This window comes from Mangifera indica, chromosome 1, assembly GCF_011075055.1.
Source record: "Mangifera indica cultivar Alphonso chromosome 1, CATAS_Mindica_2.1, whole genome shotgun sequence".
Taxonomy (NCBI): domain Eukaryota; kingdom Viridiplantae; phylum Streptophyta; class Magnoliopsida; order Sapindales; family Anacardiaceae; genus Mangifera; species Mangifera indica.
This window is the reverse complement of record NC_058137.1, coordinates 2,059,146-2,084,008: the sequence shown is the minus strand read 5'-3', so window position 1 is coordinate 2,084,008 and position 24,863 is coordinate 2,059,146. Positions and strand designations below refer to the sequence as shown.

Here is a 24,863-nt window from a genome sequence, read left to right as displayed (position 1 = left end):
AAGTTATTAATTAGGCTATATAATTATAACATGATCAACACTAAAAATAAAGAGTAATCACTTAAACTTCTTGATAGGCAGTTTAATGGCCGAAGGGTCAAAGTCATATGAACAAATATGGTATAGAACGTTATATACCAAAGATGACAATTTCAGTGGTAATTTCTCAAATTTATTTTCGATGAACTAAAATTGGGTAATTTGGCAATCTTAAGCTTTTTGAAAAACCACACTACCCTGAAAATCATCAAGAAAATATTGATTTAACCGACAAGCAAAGTAAATATGAAAGAAACAATAAGCGAGCAGTAACAGTCACAGGAACCTTACAGATAAACTCCAAACTAAACCAAGAAAAGACTTCCAATAGTAGTTTGGCCAAGAACTTTAGAACTCCGATCAAGACCATGAGTAGCAACCTACCATTAACATTAACAATACATTATTATTATTATTATGAAAAAAGTAAAAAAGTCCTGTACAAAGATCCAAATAAGCGCACTTATGGTCTTCATAATCACTCTCCATCATAATAAATAAATTAATTATAAGAAAGATAAAAATAAAACAAAGCAAAGATCTCCTCACCATGTATGTAAGTGCAGCATAACGCTCCTCATTCAAGAATAGCGGCTTTCCTCTTTGCATATCCATATCCTGCAACAGAAATAACTCAATATGTAGTGCACCTTCAAATAGAAAACTAAAAATAAATCTGATGTACACGTAACGAAAGCAAAAAGCATAGAAATATAACAGAACAGTCAAACAGGGCCTATCATCTTCATAGATAAAGATTGAACTCCAGAAAAAGTTACACTGATCCAAAATTTAAATGAGCTATTTCTAGTTTTACTTTAGAAATGACAGTAACTCATGTCCAAACAACTATCATGGGCATCAGAGAAAGTTTGGTTCCATGTATTCAAAGAAAGATTTAACATTGACCTTTGATCAATCAGTCAATTGTGAGAAAGTTTTTCAATAAAGTGAAGGAGAAGCCATACTTCAAAAGAAACAAGAAATATAACTCTGGTACAGTTAAAATTTCTGTAGGAACACGTATCTTCTCCCAGGCAGAGGATTAAAAGCCAGCTTATAAAAGTTGACAAGCATACAGAAACGAAAATTATTACTTCCTTTGTTTACTACCTCAAAAAGTAATAATACAAAAAAAAAAAAATCACCTCTTCACCAAATGCATCTAAGTAGGGAGATGGCCAAGGAGCCTGGCGAGCACATCTTTGCAGCAGAATTGTTGTTCTCTATAACAATAAAGGCTATTGGTAATGAATCTAAGCCAGCAACAAGTAAAATGAAAAAGAAAGAAACTGGTATATACAACACAAGATAATATTCAATATTCCTATCCAACATACCCTGATCAACAGGAATACACCAGTACCAGCACCACAGGTCCGTGCATGAATTTGAGATCCACTTTTCCTTCAAAATTCAAAAGAGGTACTAATGAAAATTTAAAATTTGAATAATACTAATATAAAATATGATAGTTAAGCTCAACAAAATAAAACAAGCTGGCCATGCAGAGCAGGCAAGATTGTATGTCTTGCCACCACATAATCTTAAGAACTTTGGCATGAAGATAGATGGAACATGAACCTGCAGCATGACTTCCCGCTAGGAGAGCATAATCTACCACACAACAGACACAACGCAGGCTCTTGAAGAGAAGATTGGCAATCACGGCAACTCAGTTTTATATACCTAATGAAACACAATAGTTAGAAATGACTTTTCGTAAGAAATAAGGGCCCATAGCATAAAAGAGACAAGTTTAAAACAAACCTCTGCAATAGATCCTGGTAAAGATGAGGAAGTTGCATCAACTTAAATGGAACAGTTGGGTTGGAGTACAAAATTGTTTGAAAACTGTGAACTTCAAACTTCTTGCAAAAATGATGGAACCATTTTAATGCTAGAGTGCGTAACACTTCATCCTTGAGAACAGAATCCAATGGGGGAATCTTAAACCACTTCTCAAGTTCCTGAATTTCATTAAGGTCAGCTACAGCACCATCACAGCTATCCATCATATCATCGATATCATGAAGTGATTGATCTAATACATCATCTCTATCAGAGAAAGGTGTTGAGGCAGTAGAATTCAGTAATTTCCAAAGTAAAGCACACCGCCTTAAGTAAGGGAAACTAAATTTACGAATCATATCATTAATATCACAAGAAGGGTCAACCCAGTTTGAAATAAAATACTCCCGTGCAGATCCAAATCCTCCCAAGATTTTGGAGATGTCAGTAATCAGACTTTCAGAAGGACCTAAGTAATTAATTTTGCATTCAGGTCTCCCACAATATGAAATAACAGCCTGCATTTCAACATACTTGGATAAGGAAAACTGGCTTGTAATGGTACACTGAAATTACCAATACAGGGCAAGAAGTAGTAGTAACACACCTGAACTATAGCCACAGCGTAGAACATATGCACAAGGGATAATATGGACTCCTTACATGATATAAATGGGCATGGTAGACAAAAAAGAACCCACATCAATGATGAAAATGGATCGTGAGCAAGGACTGGATCAGATGCCCGATTCCAAAATCTAATATCAGGATATGACACTTCTGTATCAGCATCCTTCACAATACTTAAAATATTACCTGTGAAGCACAGAATTGATAAAGACCAATTTAAATGAAATATAACTTTTAGAAAGAATAAAACATTTAAAAAATAATCATAAACAAAATCTGAAATGCATCACTTTCCAGACATGGTTGCTGCACACGCACATAAGGACATGTGCCCCTTCAAATAACATGATTACAATTTGAAAATCTCAATTAAACAGTAGCAACCACTAACAAATTTAATTAATGCAACTTATAAGTGTCATTCAGCTGATGAAATTTGTGCAATGCGTTACAACCCAAAATGGCTAACATACAGTACTTAAATTCTACTAACTTCAGCATCATCAAACTTAGTTTCAGTGATCATGCCATTTCAATAGTAGTTACCACACTTTTGGGTCCTTATCTTTACCAAAAACATGTTCCATTGGGAGAACAGAAACTTTGATCAAATTAAGAAAGAATTCAGTAAAGTTCCCTTACAAAGTCTTAATAAAATTATCATGACCAAATTTGATGATACATCTCAAAAGTTAAGAATCAACATAGAGCAGTGCTCTCTATGCGTGCAAATGGCATAAAAAGTAATAATAATGTTTGAGATAGAACGATGAAAGCTTAAAGAAATATAAAACAGCAATGTTTTCCAACCATATAGAAAGGCAGAAGAAGTAACAAAAAACATACCTCCTCCCTCACATGCTCTGTTGGAATAATCTCCGAAAATCCCAGAGCAAATAGACTCTGCAAAAAGCTGAACACCTCTAAATCTTTGAAGCACATGAAGAGAATTCTTACTTCGCATACTCTGTACAACTTTTAGCAATAAAGACAATACAAATCCACTAGAAGATTTAAGTTCTTTATACAATGCATTAACATCATATATTGGAGTCAGAGAAGTCCTTTCACAACGAGCAGCAATTTCCATTGACATGAGAGTGTATTTAAGAGTGTCCCACATGATCATTGAGTGGCTAACCCTTGCAGATCCAGAAAAACTATTCTGTTTGTTTTGGAAATACATTTTACCAATCAAATGAGAGACAGGATCAAGATTTGCTGACATTTTTTCATTTCTTTGCAGAGGAAAAGCTTCTATCAAAACACCTTTTCCAACCACATTGGCAGCAGATTGCAAGAGAGACAAAGCTTGCTGAAGCCAGAGAGAATTGATTTCTGCCCCTGGCAGAATTGAGTTGCCAATAAGTGGTGCACCACTACTTGAAATCATAGGTTGCTTGTAAACCTTCTGGAATTCCCCAGGCAGCACAGGCAAGACAGAGTTCACTAATTGTCGACATACAGGGCAAAGAAACTCCCCCTTACATATAGAAGGATGCAAAAGATAAAAAATTAAGAAAGTAAATAAACAAAACTCATTGTGAAACACTTAAAATAAATCACTGGAATAAAAAATAATGATGCATATAACATGTACCTGATCTGGATCCACGATATGCCCACCTTCAAAAATAATTCTTCTATTATATCTGAGTAAACAGTACAAGAAAATATCTTAAACCCTTCTTTCATTTTTTTGTGCAAACTTATACAATTTTTGACACTTTGTCACTGATAAGATGCAACATTACTAACACACATAAAAGAAAATGTTTGCATCATATGATTGAAACATACACAACATAACAAAAAATATAGGGGGGTTGGGGAAAGCAGTCAAGATATTCCTCATAAAGATAGAGATTGAATTAAAGTTTTCAATTTTTGTCAAGAGAACTTGCCTTTCTTTCAAAGATGATAAATAACGTTCAAGACACCCCTGATGTACAGCATGCCCACAGGATGAAAGATGAATTCCATCACAATCCATGGGACCAAATCCATCATAACCTTCAGGTTGCGAAGTAGATTCTGTTCCTGTTCTATCACTACGAAAAGTTTCAGAAGCTGAAGGATTTTCCCCCATCTCTATTGAAAGAGCAGCTACATATTTTGCAAGTAAGAGAGATTCAGCACGCCGACTACTTTCAAGACCACCTGCAGCAGCTGAGACTCCATCCTCCTCCATCAAATTTTCACTTCGAACATTATCATGCGTTTCTTTGCAAATAGAGAAATACAGATCTTGCTCAAACATCTCTAAGGTGGATGCAGTACTCTTCCTTCCACTACTGGATGTGGAAGGTCCATGAATATTTCTCACTGAAGGAAACTGTGCCCTAATGAATTCAAGAAGAGCATTTACTTCCCCAGGTTTCCCATTATGATAATGATTGACTGCATTTTCAGCCATTTGAGCACTTGATGAAGTGTTTTTTCCTAATTGATCAGTCATCGTATCTGCGGCCATAGAGCCATGCCCCTTGCCTGATCGGTGAACTTGATTCCATGAGGGGGGGCCTCTATCAACAAAGCTCAAAAGCCTAGATTTCTATTTTCCAAGAAAAAAAGATAAGAAATCAGGTTAAACAGTGTTAGAAGTCCTACAATAATTTCAGACTCGTTTAACTAAAAAGGGTTAATTGATGACCCCAAATAGAAACAGGCACAATGTGCTACTGACCTGGAGCAGAATAAGGTAAGAAACAGGAGTTGTGGAATTTGGATCATGGCAGAGAGAGCAGACATCTTGTACAGACTCTTCAGAATCATAATCCAAACCAGAGTAATGTACTCCTGGCTTAGATTTGGAATCATCATCAGCATTTGAACTAATGCTTGACAAAAATTTGAACTGCTCAGCTTTCATTTTTTCCTGCATCACACACCAATTCTGAGAGAGATAATTCATATTTGGAGGAAGTATGCATTAATTAATTCAGGCTAAAGGTTCATCTGGATTCCATTTCTACCTGAACCTTGGTCTGGTATGGGCAAAAATAAGTTATCACTTACCATCTGGGCAATAGATCCAGAATAAAATTCCTTTTCTTCTTCCCCTGATATTTGGGGTGCAGATCTAGCCCTTCTAATTCTAACCATCCAAATTGGAAAATATGGAAAGGAATTTCCAGTGACAATTTTCATTCTAGCTGAATTTTTTCAAAACTAAATATCATTTTTATATCCATTTTCAGCAACACTGTCAGTGACAAAAGTATAGGAATGTACACAGAACAACATCTCACCAATATGGCAGCCTGTCTCTCTCTTGCTTTTGCCTTGCGTTTCTCACTATCAGAATCTGACCGTGATACAGTAGTATCACTACTTGGACAAGATAATGTTAAATGACTAACAACTTCAGGTGCAAGTTGTTGCAGTTTGGTCATGCATCTATAATCAATCTCAGCAAACTTCTTAAGTAAGCTTTCAATCAAAGAAGAAATACTGCAATGGCCTGCTTCCAGAAAATTGTCTAAATTTTCTTTCTTGTGCATCCCCATCAAGAAAACAAGAAGTGATAACAAGCTCTGGTTACCAGCACTGTAATGTAACCCCTCAGGAATTTCTTCGGCCGCCAAAGCTAATAGGGGAATTGAATCTCCACATGACTGATCTATGGACTTCCTTTTCTGAAAACAGATGTCTAATGCTAATACGAGTAAGTGCAATGCAGTAAGAAGAACACCACAAGGAGGAGTACGAGGCTCTGCCATTTTATCAGAGAAAACAGCATAAAATAGCACTGCACGGATTAATTTAAGGACAACTTCACATGTAGCGACACTAGCTATGCCCTCAAGAGGAGGATATATTTTTGTCCACCTGGGCAGCTGAGTGGTCAATGCAGAGACACTACAGTATCGCAAGTATCTCTCTTCTGCATTTTGAAAATCTCGAGAGCTCCAACGAGGGTAATACAAATCCAGTTCTTTCCAATATGGCCATCGTAGTGAATACATTCCCTGAAATGAAAAAGAAAAATCAGGACAACTCCTTGAAAAATTGTACATTCTGGAACATTAACAGACAAAATAAAAAGAAACCTGATTAAAACCAGATGGTTTTGAGTACATAGCAACTGCATCTAAAAGTTGCTGAAGTTGGTCAAGCTTGGAGAGGTCACATGGCAGTGACTTAACCAGTTGACTACGAGTGGCATCTCCAATAGCTAACTTATGAACCAACTCTCTTTTCAAACTTTCCGTGGTTGTTAGCCCACAAAATCGCCTTTCTTGAATTATCTGTACAATAAGAGTGAGCATCTCCTGTACCAGAACAGGTTCATACCTGAAAAGATTAGAGATTTTTAAAATAACTTAAACATAACCCACTAAAGATCAAAGTAGACTCCCACCTACATTCACTATTAACAACACAGAAGCCAGCACCCTAACACAAAAGAACAGATATATATAAGAAAGTACAATATAACAAGAAGATGTGCTTCCTATAGAAAGACTTCATGACACCAAAGGTATAAAAGAAGAAACCTTGAATAAAAACATTTTACATATTCATGCATAAAATGGAAGTTTTTGAACAGAGATAAACACCAAATTTACATCAAAGAGATGATGCCTCTAGTTGCTCTGCTCCATATCCTAAAAGGCTTCTTATACGCTCCACCCTTTATAGGTTAGCCTAATTTTTCAAGGTTGTAGGAGGAGAAGAAGAAGCATGCCACAAAGAAGGGAGATAAAGAAACCAATATCTAGCCTTCATATCATGACAGACTCTCAAAACTTGCATAGAAAGAAGAGTTTGCCTTGATGGGCAAGGTAACAACAAATCAATTGAGTCCCCTGCTTACAGCCATGCTGAATATTATTCCACTTAATATGATAGGATAAGCACAATTAATCCATAGCATCCAATGATAGTAGGGAAGATGATTACATACTCGCTCGAACATTCAGGAAGAAGAGAAAGGTAGCTCAATAGCCCAAAGCGCTCTATAATTCTATTGACAAAAAGATTAGGTGGAGCCAGCGCAGCACAGCACTGTAACAGAAACAGATCAAGCTCTAAACCCTGTTCAGACCTGAAACAAAGAACCATCAGAAAAACCATAAGCAAAATAATACTAGTTAAAACCCTGCAAAAGAAAGGAAAAAGAAACCAAGAGAAAAGAAATCTATTTTGGATATATATCTTTAGAAATATGATCATGTAAAGCATCAATTACGTACCAACGAGGTGAACGATACCACTCAAAAGATGACAGGGCAGTATCCCCATTCTTACGCCACATTCCAGCATGAACCTGGGCACAGAATACCCTAATTCGCAAAGGATGCTCCATAATGAAGGCAGAAAACCCGTAAGGGTGGCATCCCCCAAGGACATGCCCAAAGAAGTCCGTAGGGGCTGCTGAAAATGAATTTGCAGAATCAGTGCCAGTAAGTTTTGAAGCCACAGATTCACCATAACACCTCCTTAATGCTTTTTGTAGTGTCAAGGAAAGTAATCGATGTAAAGGTATGTGAACTGATACATCTTGCCGACTAACATCATAAATAATGCCTGGCCACTTAGAAAGACTCAGAACACGTAGGCCTTCTCCTTCCATTCCACTCTCAGTAGAACCAGTAGAACAGGATGCAACTATGTCACTTTCACCAGTAATCATTGCTCTACTGTTACCAATACAAGTAGCTGGAACTTCACTCGAACCAGTAAATCTACCAAAAATATGTTTACCTTTTCGAATCTTAGATAATGTTTTCTTAAATGTAAGGAAGTTGTTACCAGAAACACTGTTGGTATTGGTAGATTGTATGTCTTGAAGAGAAGAAGCTGCATTATTATCAATACTCAACCAATTTTCCATAGCCCTCAAGCACTCATGTATCAATGACATGACAGGTGGAGGGACTAAAACATTATAACTAGTTTCAGATATAACATCAGTGGCCTTTGATGTACAATCAAATGAACTACCCCTTCCCATTGCACCACATACAGAGCTTTCCTGGGAAAGGCGTCCTACTTTTGCATGTCTTAAGCTATCTCTGTAACCAGCATCCATCATGTTAAAATTATCATTTGTCTCTTCACTAACAGCAAAAGAAAAAGCTCCATCCACCCAAAGTGGTTGAATGTTGGCAATAGAATTATCCAAAACTAAAGGTTGGTGCATAAATTCACTTTCCTCTTTTATATGGATGCCAGTTTCCCTCTTGTGAGAATTAATCCCTTGCACAAGAGCCAAGATTTTCATCCAAATTTTTGAGATATCTGGTTGGTAATGGGTTGCATATTTTGAAACTGTAACATGGCTCATAACAAATCGAATATCTCCAATCACACGATTAGTGGTTTCATACAAATTAGACCACTTTGTAACCTGGAAAGACAAATAAAAAAATTCAGTAAAGTAGTGAGGAGAAAAAGAATTGCCCTCATTCAGTAAAACAAAGGCTGCCAAACAGAATTTAGACAAAAAGGTAAACAATAACCTGACAACAAACCATATTAGAGAAAAAAATATCATCACAATTAGGAGGCAAGAAGACTAATAAAAGAACACCCAAGGTAACCTCTGGGGAAATCCCCTCTTTCCTTTTTTCGTATCTATATCCCAACAAGGGGTGCTCAGTTGGATTCCAAATTCTTCCAAGTGTCATGAAACTTAAGGAGGTATTATCCTGTGCCAATGGTGGCTTTTGCACATAGCAAATTAAGACATTTCTATGAGTGAAATTAGCACAAGAAACAGAGCAAAACCAAAACAGAAGAAAGAGCAAAAAAAAAAAAAAAAAACAAATGTCAGCTCAATACCCTTATATAAACACACATTTCAAATAGATATAATTCAGGCAAATGGAACAAAATTAATAAAAGTTAAAAAGCATATGAAGTCAATTTTGGGTTTCAAATCAAAATTTAAGCATATTACAGCCAGACATTGTACTAAGGAATTTTTATTGTACCATTAATTGTATTATCATAAGTAAATGTTAATGGAAAAAGCCAAAAGATGAGTCACCACCAAAGTAGGAGCAATAAAGTATACAAAAGAATCGCCATAGAAAAGAAGCAGCTCTTATTTATTAGATTCAGATCTAATGAACCAAAACAAAAAGTCATGAATAGCACTCCAAGTGCTCTTTTTGCCTTTATTCTCAACTCTCCTCCAACTAATCAATAACAGAAAGCAAAGAAAAATGTGGCAATCAACAGTTTCCCCATTTTATATGCATATAACTGCAGATGGTTAATTTTATTTTTTCGGTCTCTACCTTAAAGTGTTCAGCCCTTAAATGCATCCATCCAAATGAATGTGTAAAGGCAGACACACCTACACGTTGAAATATGCCACTAATGAAATCCATCCACAAGCTTTATGATTGCACATACATATGAAACATAATTATTTTTGTAATCAATAAATTAAAAGGAAAATTACCTGTACACACCCATCTTCTCCAGCACAGGAAATGAAAATGTCTACCAAACACCCTAATAGCATTTCCAGTAGGTTCATCTCTTCAACAAGACGTGGTGTCAGAGTTGGCACAGTGAAGATCTGCACAGAGAAGGTAGACTGTAGGGGATACTTCTTAATAGAATCATCACTGCAGTCTCTAATGGCTTCATTCACACAATCAGCGAAATAGTTTAAAAATACTTTAGCAAATTCATATTTGAAGACAGGTTCTCCCAACAGTTTTAAGAGCAACTTATGGAGTTCACTCACAACCACCTCACTCAAAAACCTCTCAGCCTTTAGCAGAATCTCCAATAAACCAGGCAAAGAGGTCACCTTTTTGGAAACAAAATCAAGCAGACTCTCACTGTTTTTGCAGAACTCTAAAAGCATCTCAACCAGTGCAATCGTTAATTCATTTGCAACATTTTCAGCTTCTGAAACACAATCAATCTCTCTAGAATTGTCCCAACTAGATGTTTCTGCAGATGATAGTTTGTTTTTCCAACAGATGAAAAGGTTGTTGAGAATGGGCCCAACTGAATTTGCAAACTTCTCAGGAAGGGGCTGTATCTGCTCTGCACCTTTATGCTTTGAGCAAAAGCCATCACGCTTCCATGCCGTCGCATCCCCACAATCACAACATCCACCACCAGTGTAGATAATTGAATAATCATGATCCTTGTGGTTCCCATTTTGGAAACAAGGAACACAAATTGCACAAGTCGGATCATGCTCACATGTTCGGCACCTATATGCTATATCATTATGTCCCCAAACAGCCCCACAAACACCACGCTGCCCAATCTTGGATAACTTCTTCAAAACTTTACCTGGTTCACCCTCAAACATTAACCACTGTAACCACACCATGCTCTCACGGTATCTGTGTTTCATTTTTGGCACTAATGTAACCGTTATATTCCTTGCCTTATATTCTTGTGCAACTTCCTCATCCGGAGGTAAGATAGCAGATACTATATCCGGTATCCGAGACACATTAACCTTTGCAAAAGTAACTAAACCAGAGTAATCAAGGAACCCCTCTGGAACTCCAATACCAACCAGCCTCTGTTTCAACATATCAAAACAAATTATCAAGATTCATAAAGTGTATTCAGATAACAAGAGCTTATATAACAAAAATACTTCTATATCCGGTCCACCTTTCTGCTTCCATTTTAAATTCAAGATAAACAAACTCATAACACAACAAAACAAAGTCATAAAATAACCAAACATAGTGGCAATTTCAATAATTCAACATTTCTAACACAATTGCGCCTCCAATAGAAACAAGGCCAAAAAAAAGTAAGAATCCGTACATATTTTCAGCTGAACGCTCGAGAAGAGAATCGACAACTATAGCAACAAAATGAAGCCTTACCCGTATGATTCGATCGCGAGGCCTAAGCGGAATTGGATCAGGAGGGGAATCAACTTCCATAATGTCAATATCAGAAGCAGACTGCCAGTATCGCACCAGCCAATCTGTGCAAAAACCCAAACACTGCCTTAATCGAGAACTTCTACTCCCCAGTTTGCTCCAAATCGAAAGGTATTCACTCCCTTCCAAAACCTAATTTTGGATTTTAATCTCTACTAACAATCAATTCACAACTAATTTCATCTCAAATATGTGCGCTTTTTTATTTTATTTCATAATATACATGTTTCCAGAGTTTCTATCAAGTAAGGCGGTTCACGTTATGTCGCGAATAATCTGTAGATATGCTTTTTTATTATTTCTTTCTTTAATTTTCGGAAATTGACTGATAATTGTGTACTAACTCATGCGTTTTCGTAAATCATATAATAGATTCGAAACGCCCTCTTTACTTGGCCAAGTTTTGCACTGTAACGATTACGGGCATCATTTGTCACGTGAGGAATAAAGATGTATGATAGACCGGACCAGTTAAGGTCCAAACTGAAAACAAATGGGTTTCTTATTGATAGCATGTAAATGTCCAAATGGTCCGGTCAGTCTGGCCTGCTATAAAAAGGCCAAAGGACTTTTTCCCACCCAAGGTATGCTACATTCTCAAATTTTCTCTTTTTAACTTTGATAATTTCAAATATTCATTCATAAACAGTTAAAATTAACGATAATAAGGGTAAAATCGTTATTTTTTCTATAATATTAAAAATAAACTAAAATATAATCTTTTATTGTCCCTCCTAAACTTTAAAAACTAAAAGTTTTTCCTAGTCTAAGTTTTAAAAAATGACAGTTTCATCCTAGAGTTTCGTTTTGAAATCTCTGATATCAACTCCGACTCCATTGTCGGCGGCCTCTCCCTCCGACGGTCTCTCTCCTCCCATTTGAAAGTCTGATCGACGTCGGAAGAGTGGTCGTCGTCTTTCACCACTCCTCCAACGTTGATCGAGCTTCTAAATGGGAGGAGAAAAACAGCTGGAGGGAGAGGATGCTTCGGGAGGGAGAGGTCGCAGGCAATAGAGCCGGAGATGACGTCCCTAAACTTCCAAATAAAATCCTAAGATGAAACTGTCATTTTTTAAAACTTAGACTGGAGGAAACTTTTATTTTTTAAAGTTTAGGAAGACAAAAAAAGATAAAATTTTAAGAAGTTAGGATTCCGTTAATTTTAATTGCTTATAAATAGGTATTTGAGATAATCAAAGTTAAAGAGAAGAAACTTGAGAATGTAACATACCTTGGGTGGGAAATAGTCCTTTGGCCCTATAAAAAAAACCGGTCCACTATAGCATGGCCTTCTGTTTTGGTGGATTGTGTCAGACACACAAGTGTACAAATCATGCCAAAAGGTCAATTTGCCAAAAAAAAAAAATTGAAAAATGAATTTGTAGCATGATGGATTGATCCACCAAAAATCAACAAAGACATGTTTTAGGGCCTCTAACCCATGCCTCGACCTTGCCATGCTAGGGGTTAGTATAACTTATCTTTTGGCACATCTTAGCACCACACATTCAATGAACACAATGGACTATGCTAAATCAAAGAATTGTCATTAAAATTAATAATATTATCAATATAATTAATAGTACATCACTAAGATAAATATTGTTATTAGAAAAGAATTTGAGTCAAATTCAAATAGAACCATCATAATAAAACCCTAACTCTAATTCAATTTGAATCAAATCAAATACGAATCCAGCTTGGTTTTTTAACAAACCTAGAGGCAAGTTGTTAGCCAAATTTGTTTGATTCTTAAATTGGTATTGCATTTGCCTTTGTATATTTTGATTGTTTGTTATGTTATATATGTAACTTCTATTTTTGCTGGACATCAAAGTTTCGTTATGCTTTTGCCATAAAACTAGGCTTCTACATTTATGGGTTACAACAGAGAAGCACAACTGTTGCTGAATTGAAAAGTGAAAACAAACCTTTCTTAGCAAGTGCTAGAAAAAAAGAAAAACTCTATGCTTGGAAAAACTCGAGTGATTAATTCATAGATCCGCTTAGGCCTTACAATGTTATTATTGTAGTAATGAAATGAGTGAAATAATGCCATTTTTTCCTTCCAGAGGGCAGTCATATATTTTATTAACAACCCGACTGGTCATGACCTATACTGTTATGCACAACAAATGATGAACTTTGTCATAAGATTGTAGAGAAGGTTTTCATATAAAAAATTGAGATATTATTTTAAACTCCCCGAGATTTAATGATACATATTTATTTGTAGGAGGTTTTTGCACATAATTTTTGTTTAAAAATAAATTATGTTGTTTTCTCTGGAAATAGTGATTATATATATGTATTTGATAATGTCGATACTTTTGCATTAGAATTATGATGAGTAACATGACATTATTTCTAATATTGATCGTAAATATTAGTTATATGAACAAAAATCTGAAAGAGAAATAGATCGGCTCATCGTATCTCTATAAGAGTTCAAGTTATCAAGACTAACAAGTATAAGTTGATTGGTGATTAAGCGATATTTTAAATATTTCTTGTCGGATATCCAATAATAGATGCGGGTAATCTCTTTAACTTGAGATAGTTGGCAAACTTTCACTTAAGGGGGAATTTATCAAAAATCTTTTACATATATTTTTCTTATTTCATGTCAATAACAATATTATGAAGGTATCTCCACCCTAAACAAGTTCTGCAAATAACAAATCAAAAGACAACAAAAAAGAAAAAAAGAACCTATAGAGAATAACCCTAGAGCTGATGGGACAAAACACTAATTAATCTTCAACTTCTATTTCCAAGTATGCTTGTGGCTTGCAACCATTTGAATGTGATAAGTAAACCATTATCTCTGCAATTCTGTGTGTCGTGAATTAGCTAATAGCAATGGTGATCATCACTGAATTTGATGGCAACGACAATGGAACCAGCTTAGATTTGAACATGTGGCAAGACATTAGCTCCGTCGGCTAATAATAACCGGTGGCATGCCCGTTTCAACTATAAAAAAATTGCAGCCACCTTATGAATGTTAACACACTCTTGTGTGCAAGTCCTGAGGTTTTTAACATGTGAAGTTTTAAGATAAATAAGCCAACCAAATCGTGGACTCCTGAGATGCACATTAAAAATTTCAAAGCCATTGTATCTATGAATTTTCATGATAATCAAAACAAAAGAAATTAAAAAGAAGGAAAGCTTAAAATATAACAGACATGAAATGGATAACATCTGCATACAGTAGTAGTATAATCCATAGATTTATATAGAACAATTTAAACATAAATTTCTTCAACTATGACACCTGGTACAAGCTCCAAATATGGGAAAATATTAAATTTCTGTGCTGGATTTTCACCAAATTAAATGCTTTCAATAAATTAAAAAGATTTTATATGGAAAAACAATAAATTCAAATAAAAGAATAAAGGAATCTACAAATCATGTCATTAATTTTCATTTAAAAGGAAAGAATGGATTAATGTGTACATTGAATTTACCAAATGGACAAGATTTACCTACCATAAAGAATTAACTTACCCAAAAAAAAAAAAAAATGAGCAGACCACCCAGACAGATTTATTTTTATTAAGAAAGCTTATAAATGGTACTAAATCATTAAAAAAAAAATTCAAAATTGGAGACTTAATAATTCTGTGTATTATAAAATGAATTAGAAAGTTTGTATATAGCGAAACAATAAATTCAAATAAAAGAAAAAAGAAAGAAACAAATCATGCCATTAATTTTGAATTAAAACGAAATGTTAGATTTGGCAACCCAGGACAGAATTCTTTCCATCAAGAAATCTTATATATGGTAAGAAACTACAGCATTCTAATTGAAGATTTTATAAATTAAGAATTTTGAAATCCTATTAAAGTATCTATAATAATTTTCTTTTTTGGTAAGTAATATCTGTAACAAATTCATTATTTCCAAAAACTGCAAAATCCAGCCGTTTCTTTCCTATCCAATACTTGCCAACCTGAGCCTCGTTGCATGCATTGGATGACAGCTCAAAAAATATAAAAAATAACGGAATTTGTCATATGCTTATCTGTTTTTTTAGTTTTGGAAATTAATTACTGATAATTGTATTATGATAATAATTTTAATAAAATATAATATAAAAATAAAATATAAATTATTTTATGATGTAAAAATAAATAGTTGATAGGTAAAAAATAAAACATTTGCAAACATGAAATGTAAAAAAATATTAAGCCAATTACTTTTTTAAAGGGGGCACAATAATTGATTAAGAAATTACAGGGGTTTTTGATACGCTCATAAATTTCTGGGGGGCAGGTGTTATATGCCGCACTTCTCGTGTATAAATAGGCGTAGGTTTGCATTCACCAGCCTCATGGCTTGGAAGCCTCTGAGTGCAGGAAAGACATGAGTCTTTCACTCTGCGAATGTGTGTTTCACTTTAACTTTTCTCCCTCAGATTCTCTTTCTCTATTCTCTCTCACAAGTTTGTGTCTACGGTTACCAAATAACAATGGTGATATCATCAGTTCATCATTAAGTTTGATGGCAACAACAATGGAAGCAGCTCAATTTCGAGCAGGGTATATTTTAGTTTCTCATTGTTTAATTAAGTTTCAGGTCTTCTCAAACCATCAGAGATTTGGTGGCTTGAGATCATAGATCTGCTGTTTGTTTAACTGAATATCTTGCTGGGTGTTTGTTTTTGTTGCTGATGCTCTCCTTTTAATTTATCTACTGTTACTTATCCAAAGTTCATTTACAAAAATCACAGTTAATTTTCGCTCAAAATAAGGTTGATCCATATATACAAAACATTCTAAATATGATCAATGGGGATTAACCAAAGGGATTTCATACCCTCTTCAACTATCCTTTAAACGCAGTAAAGCTTTATGAGGATTCCATGGAAATGTTTCTTTCATTATCATTTATGACTAATTTATGTTTGGAACATAATGTTTATACAAAAATATGTAACATGATCTAGTACTAAAAAATGTATAATTAAATTTGAAGATGGTAGAGTTCCAAGATCTGTTAACAAAGAGAACATACAATTAAATCTCATATAATGGTCATGGTGCCACATATATATGTTCTTTTGTTTGCCAGCTCCTTTCAATTTCTTTTCAATTATTTTTCTGGTTACATCTTAATCATGCTAGCCTGTTAATAGCCTTATTTTTTAATTTATAAATAGATCAAGATGATTTATGTATGTTGCTGATAGCATGTTTATATCTAGAACTCCTTTTTTCTTGTAGCATATTTCTAATTTTTGACCTTAATATTCTTTCTTCAGTTTGTTATTGTCTCTATAATCTTTTAAAGTGTATTTCTTTGATTTTTGCGCTCAGTAGCACTAACTTAACTTTTGTCTGTCCAGATTTATCGTAATATTTTTCAAAAGACCAGGCATGGGTTCTAATGTGTTTCAACCATGCTTGGCAACACATGGAGGACACCCGACGACAGAAAATCTAGTATGTATTTTGCTTTCTCTACACTTGCCCTTTCTCTACTTTTAATAATAAAATCATAATTTGAGTTATTGTCGTAGTGTGTTTGCAGACAAAGATGTCTTTATGTATAGTGGCAGTTTATAGATGAAGAGACATGAATGATAGGTTCAACACAATTTAAGAATATTATTTCTGTCTTTAAAGTTGATTAAAAAAAATTAGGGATAGGTTGGAATTGCAACCAATCAATTCCACAATAAAGAAATTGTATATTTTATGAGTTTTTATATCACATAATATTTTTCTTAATACATCGTATCTGAATACAAATATCTAATATTTGTATTGACTTTATTCAAATTCATTCATTAATTTGTTCTTGTCTTTATGAACTTTAGGTGCATATTTATTTAATTTTGTCACTAACAAACATTTTATTAATTTGTATCAGTCGCGGATGCATCAAAATATTTTTGAACTACCAGCGATGGATTCTTATGTATGTTTTTCCTGAAGCATCAACACTTGAAAGATATGAGAGAATGGAAAATATAGTAAATGTTTGGCTTTCTCTACATATAATCTTGCAATAATTTTCAACAAGAATGCATGTCTTTTACTTATTGTTTCAATGGTATAACAAAACTTCTTTGTGAGTTAATAAAATACATATTCAAGAAAACTATAGCAAGCAATAGTTTTCAAGAACAATGCAATTTACAATCCTTTAATAGAATACAATATAACAATTGACAAACTGTTTGTCATTGATATATTGCTTCACGTGACCTCATGAGATATGTTAATTCTTTAGTGTCCTTATTTTAAATTCATTTATATAAGACTGAGTTAGTATTTAAATGTTAATAATTGACCATTATCTATTTATTGTTTATCTTAAACATTTATAATTATGTTATAAATATATTTATTTCTTTTAATATAATAAAATATGACAGTTCATTATTTATCTTTAATCCCTACTTTATTTTTCAATCTTTAACTACTGGTATGTTAGGAGGCTTAGTGATTTTATAGTGCATATTCCCATAATCAAAATATTTTCAAACTACCAAAGATTGATTGAATTGTTTTTTCCTACTTATCAACACATGAAGGACAGATGAGAATGGAAAATATAGTACATATTTTGAATTTTTATCTGTTAATTTCTCTTGTCAAGTAATCTATTCCTGTGCAAATTTTTCTTTGATAAAAACTTCCTAAAGTTTACTATGATTGACATGATGCAGAATGTTTTCGGGGCCTTAGAAGAGGCCAATCCTCCCCAACCGCATGTTGAAGAATTTCAACCACAAGTGACGAAGCATCTGAAAGAAATAGTCCTCGTAAGTTATTTTATTTGCTCTCTTCTTATGTCCCTATTGCCATGCTATTTAAATTGTCAGTGTTTGATATTTACGTTCTTCTTGTAGCAAGCGGTGAGGGAACTAAAACTGCTGTGCCAGCCATTGGTGCCACAAAATCAAGAGGGAAACAATGTAATCACTGACGTTGTGCCGATTTCGTTTCGGATGATGCAGACGACTAATCCGGTATTCTAACACTAAAACTATTCTTCCCTTGCTCTCTCTGCCACATTTTCTTTATTTTTTTTTCTACACTGAGCAAGAACCGACAAAGTTAACCTATTAACTTATTCTTACGTTGCAGAAACGAAGCAAGGAAAAACTAATAGGGGATATCACAAGATCTTTTACACTTCCTGTGCAACTTCTTGTTGGTCATGAAGATGACTAGATAATGTAACTATCTTTGTTGTTTCATTAGTTGTATTATACAGAATAAACATCTTCCTCTTACAATTTTGTGTTAATTACTACAGTTCCTGTGCCTGCATCATTGTTGGGTCAACTGACACCAGGTTTTAAATACACGAAGCTATATCCTTTCACCGAGAAATTAGATAATTGGACGGTTCTGTGTAAACAACGGGTCAATGGAAAGCTCCACATAGAAAGTATTTCGTTCTCTGAGATAGACATCCTCAACTAAAGTCATCCATGCATCAGGGTTTGTATCGGAAAACTTGCGTATTGCTATTCTAACATTAACTGCAAATATCAGTCGAAAGAAATAGAAGGCAAGAAGAGAAGCCGCTTATTTGCTCAAATTTCTCACGACTACCAAGGAGAGATGAAGATTGCAATAACCCAAGATGAAGCACAAAACTTTCTTGAAGAAGCTCACAAAAATCTCCAAAATCTTTTCAAGAACGAAAAGCACGGCAAAAGCAGTTCGAAAGCAACAAGATTACAAGATTAGCTTGATATTGTAGTGAACCTTTGATTTTTGTAATATATGATCATTAACGCAACATATATATTTGTTATAGGCCGAATGATAATTTCACACTGATGAAACAATATTTCTTTACTTTGAGATGGAAAAGTCTGTCAATCTTGTCTATTGAACCAAAATCGGGGTATTCAAACTTAAACCCATATAAAATATCAGGCTCAGGTTTTGATTTTGTCTATTTGAGTCTCAAAATTTTTATTCAATCTTATTTATTAAATTAAATCAATCTTTGAGCTTGTTTTGGATCTATTTTGGATATGACATGTAATTTTAAAAAACTATAAAAATATATATGCAATTTTACAAACCTAAACAATAATTAATTAAAGACAACTAACTCAAATATCCATAAGAGTAATGTTATATGTATAACTTTCATGTATAATTTTATGTACAAACAATGATATATCATTATATGTTTAGATAACTGAAAGTTAAAGATAATCTAATACTTAATCACATAGTGATACATCATTATTTATACATAAAGTTATGTATATAATTTTATTGTATCTATAAACTATCATTATATTTGATATACTTTGAGGCTTACTTAGGAAAAAAAAAAAAAGGTATAAGACTTTTCAGATCCTATTGGGTCTAAATTTTATTCCATGCAAAATTGGTTATTTGGGCCAAATAATCGGACTTTGGGTTTGCCCGATGCAATTAATAGATTTACCTATCATCCAGTTTAATTAATAAAAATTATTTAATATTATTTTAAATTAATAGTGTATTTTTTTTAGTGAAATTATACTCTAAATAATCAATGTAAATGTTAATTACAAGTCTATCACTTAGTTCATCCTCGCCGTCAACAATACATTCTCACCACTGTCACCAAATAAAGATGGAATTCAAATTTATCTTATTAGGTTTGGATGATAATAATACGAAAATTGTTGGCACTCCTAAAATACATATATTGATTTCTCAAGTGACCAAACAAATAGCACCAGAGATCTTGGGAAAAAGTTAACCTTTTTCTTATACATGGTTTTCTAATTGAGATTCTGAAATTCTACTAGAAGTACCATTGCAGCATTTTTAATATGAATGTTCTTGGAATCTCACTGGCTTTAGTTTCGCGACTTTGTTGGTTTCATTGATCTTGCTCTGAAATACCAACCAGTGAAACTTTGTTCACGACTCTCCATCTTATAGTACAGATTCACCAAGGCTTAAATTATATTTTCAAGTTCTCTTCTTTTTTGTCCTTTCTTCTCTTCTCTTCTCTCCCTCTTCTCTTCTTTTCAAGCGGTTGTTGCTTAGCCTGGTACTAGCGGCCAGATTTGGCCATCTACAAGCCAAGCGGCTGTCACTGCTTGCCACGGCAATCTCACAAAAACTTGACTTGAGGTTCAACGGTGGATACTGCTGATTTGATGAAAATAATTAGGTGAGATTTAGATAAAGAAGTGGACAGAAAATAGCAATTCCACCTTCATTATATATGTAAGATATATATACCTAGATTTTCTTTGAAATTTATTATAAATACAAATGAATAGGTCATTTTAATGTTTTTTTTTTTTTCAATCACAAAGTTACAAAATTGAGCTGGATGTTATAGAAAACCATAATAAAAACCATTTAAACATGAAGAATCTTATAATAATTTAAATATAATCAATCGTAGATATGAAACTTACAAGACTTATCGGCCAATAGTGAGAAGTTCATTACCAAATGTGCTTGCGACTTGAGAGCCTCTGCATGTAATACTTTTCATCATTATAAATGACCATTTCCCACATGAACCTTGATGAGACGGTTATTTTCTTTCTTTTGAGTTTGAATTATCTGTCAATTAAAATTGTAAGTGAGTTTTAATCTTAATTAGTGAAAAATGTATATTATTTACATTTAATTCGCATATTAAATATGTTATTCTAAATTTTTCAACCCAAAATATATTAAATATGTATTTTATATTTTTATTATATTAAACACATATTTATGTCATTTTAAAAGTTTTCCCTTTTTTATGAAATTTTATAATATAAAAATATCTCTTATATATTTAATTAATTACTATAATGTCATAATTATATAAAATAAAAAACTTAATTTTTTGTCATCTAAATTTTTAACAAATATTTTATATTTTTAATGACATTATAAAGGTATTTTATAAATCTCCCATACACATTTAATTTTCATAACTTAAATATCAACAAATCATAATATTTTGATGATGATTTGATAAAAAATTTATGAAATGATAATTTTAATTTTATTTAATAATAAATTAAATACTTTATATTTGATAAAAAATTCGTGACATGATATATTTTTTTTATAATGATTAAATTTTGATTATATATTATGTTAAAAGATTTAATAATTAATTAAATATTTTATATTTAAAATTTTAACAAAAAGATTTATGAAAAGTGCTAAAATTATTATTGATATTGTCGTATTTTTAAAAACTTATTATTGATAATATATTATATTAAACTTATATATACATGTTCTGTATTCGAATTTTATGGCTTTTTTTTACAAATATATTTCTCATAATTTATCATATTATATCAATATAATTTCTTTATCATTTATTTCTATTCTCATATTTACTAGTTAGGGATTTAACAATTAAGTATTTTTTTTATTTTATACGAGTAATAACACTATCTTTAACTACTATATCTTTATTTTTTCTTTCTCATCAAGCTTTTCTTTTTTTATCTTTTCTCCTTTCTTGGTATCAAAAAAACACACAAGGGAAGTTTTCATATAGAGCAATGTTATATATAAACTTTTTTTGTATATAATATAGGTATATATATCTAATCATATAATAACAAATTATCTATATATCTAAATTATATACTAAAAATATATATATACAGTGCTATTATAACTTTGCCTATTACTGTACTTGTATTAATTGCAACTGTTATTCACGGGAAACAAAAACCTGAAGAGAAACATATCAGCTCCCCATATTTCCAATGGCAATCCTGAAGGAGGAGATAAAGGAAGCCGTCCAAGTTTTTCTTACAGTTGCTTAAAACAATCCCATTAATGAAAACTGTGCTGAGAGTAGTTCCAATGTGAAGAACAAATCTGAACAGGATCTAGATTCTTGTCAGTGCAACAAAAATAAAGAATCCATAGAGAATGAATTTGAGATCTGATGAGGCGCTGTTGTTATTAATCCATCAATATAAATATATAGTCGCTCTAGTTACACCCTATTTGTCCGTCAACTGTCATTGCTGAATGTGCTTATGGGTTACAACCGTCTGAATGTGATAACGATGGTGATCATCACTGAATTTGATGGCAACAACAATGGAATAACCATGGATTCGAACATGGTGCAAGACATTAGCTCCATTGGCTAATAAAAACCAATGGCAGGAGTGTTTCAACCATATCGAAACTGCAGTATCTTAATACACTCTTGTGTGTATGCCGTGAAGTTTTTAACATGCGAAGTTTTAACATAAATTAGCCAACCAAATCGCGGACTCCTGAAATGCACATTAAAAATTTCAAAAATTGTGTCTATAAATTTTCATTATAATGGAAAAAAAATGTGAATGCAAGATTGCTCAGAACAAAACAGACATGAAAGGGATAACATCTGTATACTGTCATGTAATTCACAGATTTATATAGAACACTTTAGACATAAATTTCTTCAACTATGATATCTGGGTCTAGCTCCAAATATGGGAGTATTAATTTTCTGTGCTGTTATCTTTATCAAATTAAATGCTTTAAATATATTAAAAAGATTTTATATGGCAAAACAATAAATTCAAATAAGAGATTAAAGGAATCTACCAATCATGTCATTAATGTTCATTTAAAAGGAAAGATTAAATTAATATGTACAGCAAAGGGATAAGATTTACTTAACAAAAAAAAATCCACAAGACCACCCAGACAGATTTCTTTTTATTAAGAAAACTTATAAATGCTAATAAATTTAAAAAAAAGGACAAATTTGGAAAAGTAATAATTCTCTGTGTATTATAAAATGAATTAGAATGTTTGTATATAGCAAAACAATAAATTCAAATAACAGAAAAAAAGAAAGAAACAAATCATGCCATTAATTCTGTCTTAAAAGGAAATATTAGATTAGGCAACACAGCACAGATTTCTTTCTATCAAGAAATTTTATATGTGGTAAGAAAACACAGCATTCTGATTGAAGATTTTTTAAATTAAGAATATTGAAATCCTAATGAAAATCTATAATAAATTATTTTTTGGTAAGTATTATCTATAACAAATTCATTCTGTCCAAAAACTGCAAAATCCAACCGTTTCTTTTCTATCCAATACTTGCCAACCTGAGCCTCGTTGCATGTTGCTGATGACAGCTCAAAAAAATATTAAAAAGATAACAAAATAACATAATTTGTCATATGCTTATCTGTTTGCTTAATTTGGGAAATTAATTACTGATAATTGTATTATGATAATAATTTTAATAAAATATAATATAAAAATAAGATATAAATTGTTGTATGATATAAAAATAAATAATTGATTGGCAAAAAAAAAAATTTTTAAACATGAAATGAAGAAAAGTATAAAGGCAATTATTTTATTAAAGGGGGCATAATTAATTAATTAAGAAACTACACAGTTTTTTGGTAAGCTCATAAATTTCGGGGGCCGGGGTGTCTCATGTGACCCCCTTCTCGTGCATAAATAGGTGTAGGTTTGCCTCACCAGCCTCATGGGTTGGAAGCCTCTGCATGCAAGAAAGACATCAGTCTTTCACTCTGCCGATGTGTGTTTCACTTTAACTTTTCTCTCTCAGATTCTCTTTCTCTATTCTCTCTCTCAAGTTTGTGTCTAGGGTTACCTAATAACAATGGTGATATCATCAGTTCATCACTAAGTTTGATGGCAACAAAAATGGAAGCAGCTCAATTTCGAGCAGGGTATATTTTAGTTTCTCCTTGGTTAATTAAATTTCAGATCTTCTCAAACCATTAGAGATTTGGCGGCTTGAAGCTGTAGATCTGGTGTTTGTTTAACTGAATATCTCACCGGGTGTTTGTTTTTGTTATAAAAGGGATAGTTGTAGTTTTTACTTAGTTAACACTATATATTATTCTTACTTATGTCTCCCTTTTAATTTATCTATTGTTACTAATCCAAATTTTTTTTATAAAAGATCATAGAGTTAATTTTCGCTCAAAATATTGTTGATTTATATAGAAAAATCATTTTTAATCTGATCAATGAGGAATCGCCAAAGGGATTTCATACCCTCTTGAACTATTCTTTATGAGGATTTCATGGAAATGTTGCTCAGTATCATTTATGACCAATTTATCTATGGAAAATAATTTTAATACAAAAGTATATTATATGATCTACTAGTAAAAGATAAATAATTAAATATATAGATGTTAGAGTTTCAAGATTTGCTATCAAAGAGAACCTGAATAATTTTTTCCTTTGGTTTCCATCTTTCAATTTCTTTTCAATTTTTTTCCTAGTCACATTTTAATCATGCTAGTATCTTAATAGCCTTATTTGTTATTAATAAATAGATCAAGATGATTTATTTATGTTTTTGATAGCATGTGTATTTCTATTTTTTCTACTCTTCCATTTAGCATATTTCTTAGTTAATTTAAATCCTTGTTTAATCTTAGTGAACATTACTTTGGATAATTGAATTTAGATTGACTTCAATCTTTGATATTCTAGTTATTTCTTCAGTTTGTTTTTCTTGTTTTTATCTTCTTTTAGAGCATATTTCTTTGAGTTATGA

General features: G+C 32.7%; 2 protein-coding genes across 4 annotated transcripts; one reads left to right on the top strand and one right to left on the bottom strand.

Moving 5' to 3' along the window:
• Positions 1-41: 41 nt before the first annotated feature.
• On the bottom strand, positions 42-11,670 carry LOC123227316 (E3 ubiquitin-protein ligase PRT6). Of its 2 annotated transcripts, XM_044652080.1 has the most exons (18): positions 11,286-11,670; positions 9,878-10,969; positions 7,659-8,815; positions 7,370-7,510; positions 6,513-6,756; positions 5,712-6,431; positions 5,147-5,338; positions 4,365-5,014; positions 4,061-4,112; positions 3,307-3,943; positions 2,438-2,646; positions 1,810-2,348; positions 1,624-1,728; positions 1,380-1,446; positions 1,188-1,265; positions 589-657; positions 331-419; positions 42-237 (listed from the first exon to the last, which is right to left on the bottom strand). In XM_044652080.1, the coding sequence occupies exons 1-17, from the start codon at positions 11,343-11,345 to the stop codon at positions 345-347; spliced, it is 6,087 nt and encodes a 2,028-aa protein (XP_044508015.1). In that variant the 5' UTR covers positions 11,346-11,670; the 3' UTR covers positions 42-237; positions 331-344. The 2 variants fall into 2 exon arrangements, with proteins under 2 accessions (XP_044508015.1, XP_044508005.1); XM_044652070.1 differs by having other exon boundaries at positions 42-419.
• Positions 11,671-15,707: 4,037 nt separating this feature from the next.
• LOC123194767 lies at positions 15,708-19,142 on the top strand. 2 transcript variants are annotated; one of them, XM_044608168.1, is made up of 7 exons: positions 15,708-15,898; positions 16,705-16,801; positions 17,232-17,279; positions 18,034-18,129; positions 18,217-18,336; positions 18,455-18,546; positions 18,627-19,142. In XM_044608168.1, exons 1-6 carry the CDS (start codon positions 15,723-15,725, stop codon positions 18,539-18,541), a joined length of 624 nt encoding a protein of 207 aa, XP_044464103.1. In that variant the 5' UTR covers positions 15,708-15,722; the 3' UTR covers positions 18,542-18,546; positions 18,627-19,142. The 2 variants fall into 2 exon arrangements, with proteins under 2 accessions (XP_044464103.1, XP_044464111.1); XM_044608176.1 differs by lacking the exon at positions 17,232-17,279.
• Positions 19,143-24,863: the final 5,721 nt, after the last annotated feature.

Excerpts from the sequence above, each read along its gene's own strand:
- LOC123227316 (XM_044652070.1), bottom strand. The coding sequence starts at position 11,345 with ATGGAAGTTGATTCCCCTCCTGATCCAATTCCGCTTAGGCCTCGCGAT. Across the intron at positions 5,339-5,711 it reads AGAGACAGGCTGCCATATTG|GAAAAAATGAAAGCTGAGCA; the intron begins GTGAGATGTTGT and ends TGTGTGATGCAG. Across the intron at positions 5,015-5,146 it reads CTTACCTTATTCTGCTCCAG|AAATCTAGGCTTTTGAGCTT; the intron begins GTCAGTAGCACA and ends CTTGGAAAATAG.
- LOC123194767 (XM_044608168.1), top strand. The coding sequence starts at position 15,723 with ATGAGTCTTTCACTCTGCGAATGTGTGTTTCACTTTAACTTTTCTCCC. Across the intron at positions 16,802-17,231 it reads ACCCGACGACAGAAAATCTA|TCGCGGATGCATCAAAATAT; the intron begins GTATGTATTTTG and ends AATTTGTATCAG. Across the intron at positions 18,337-18,454 it reads TGATGCAGACGACTAATCCG|AAACGAAGCAAGGAAAAACT; the intron begins GTATTCTAACAC and ends CTTACGTTGCAG.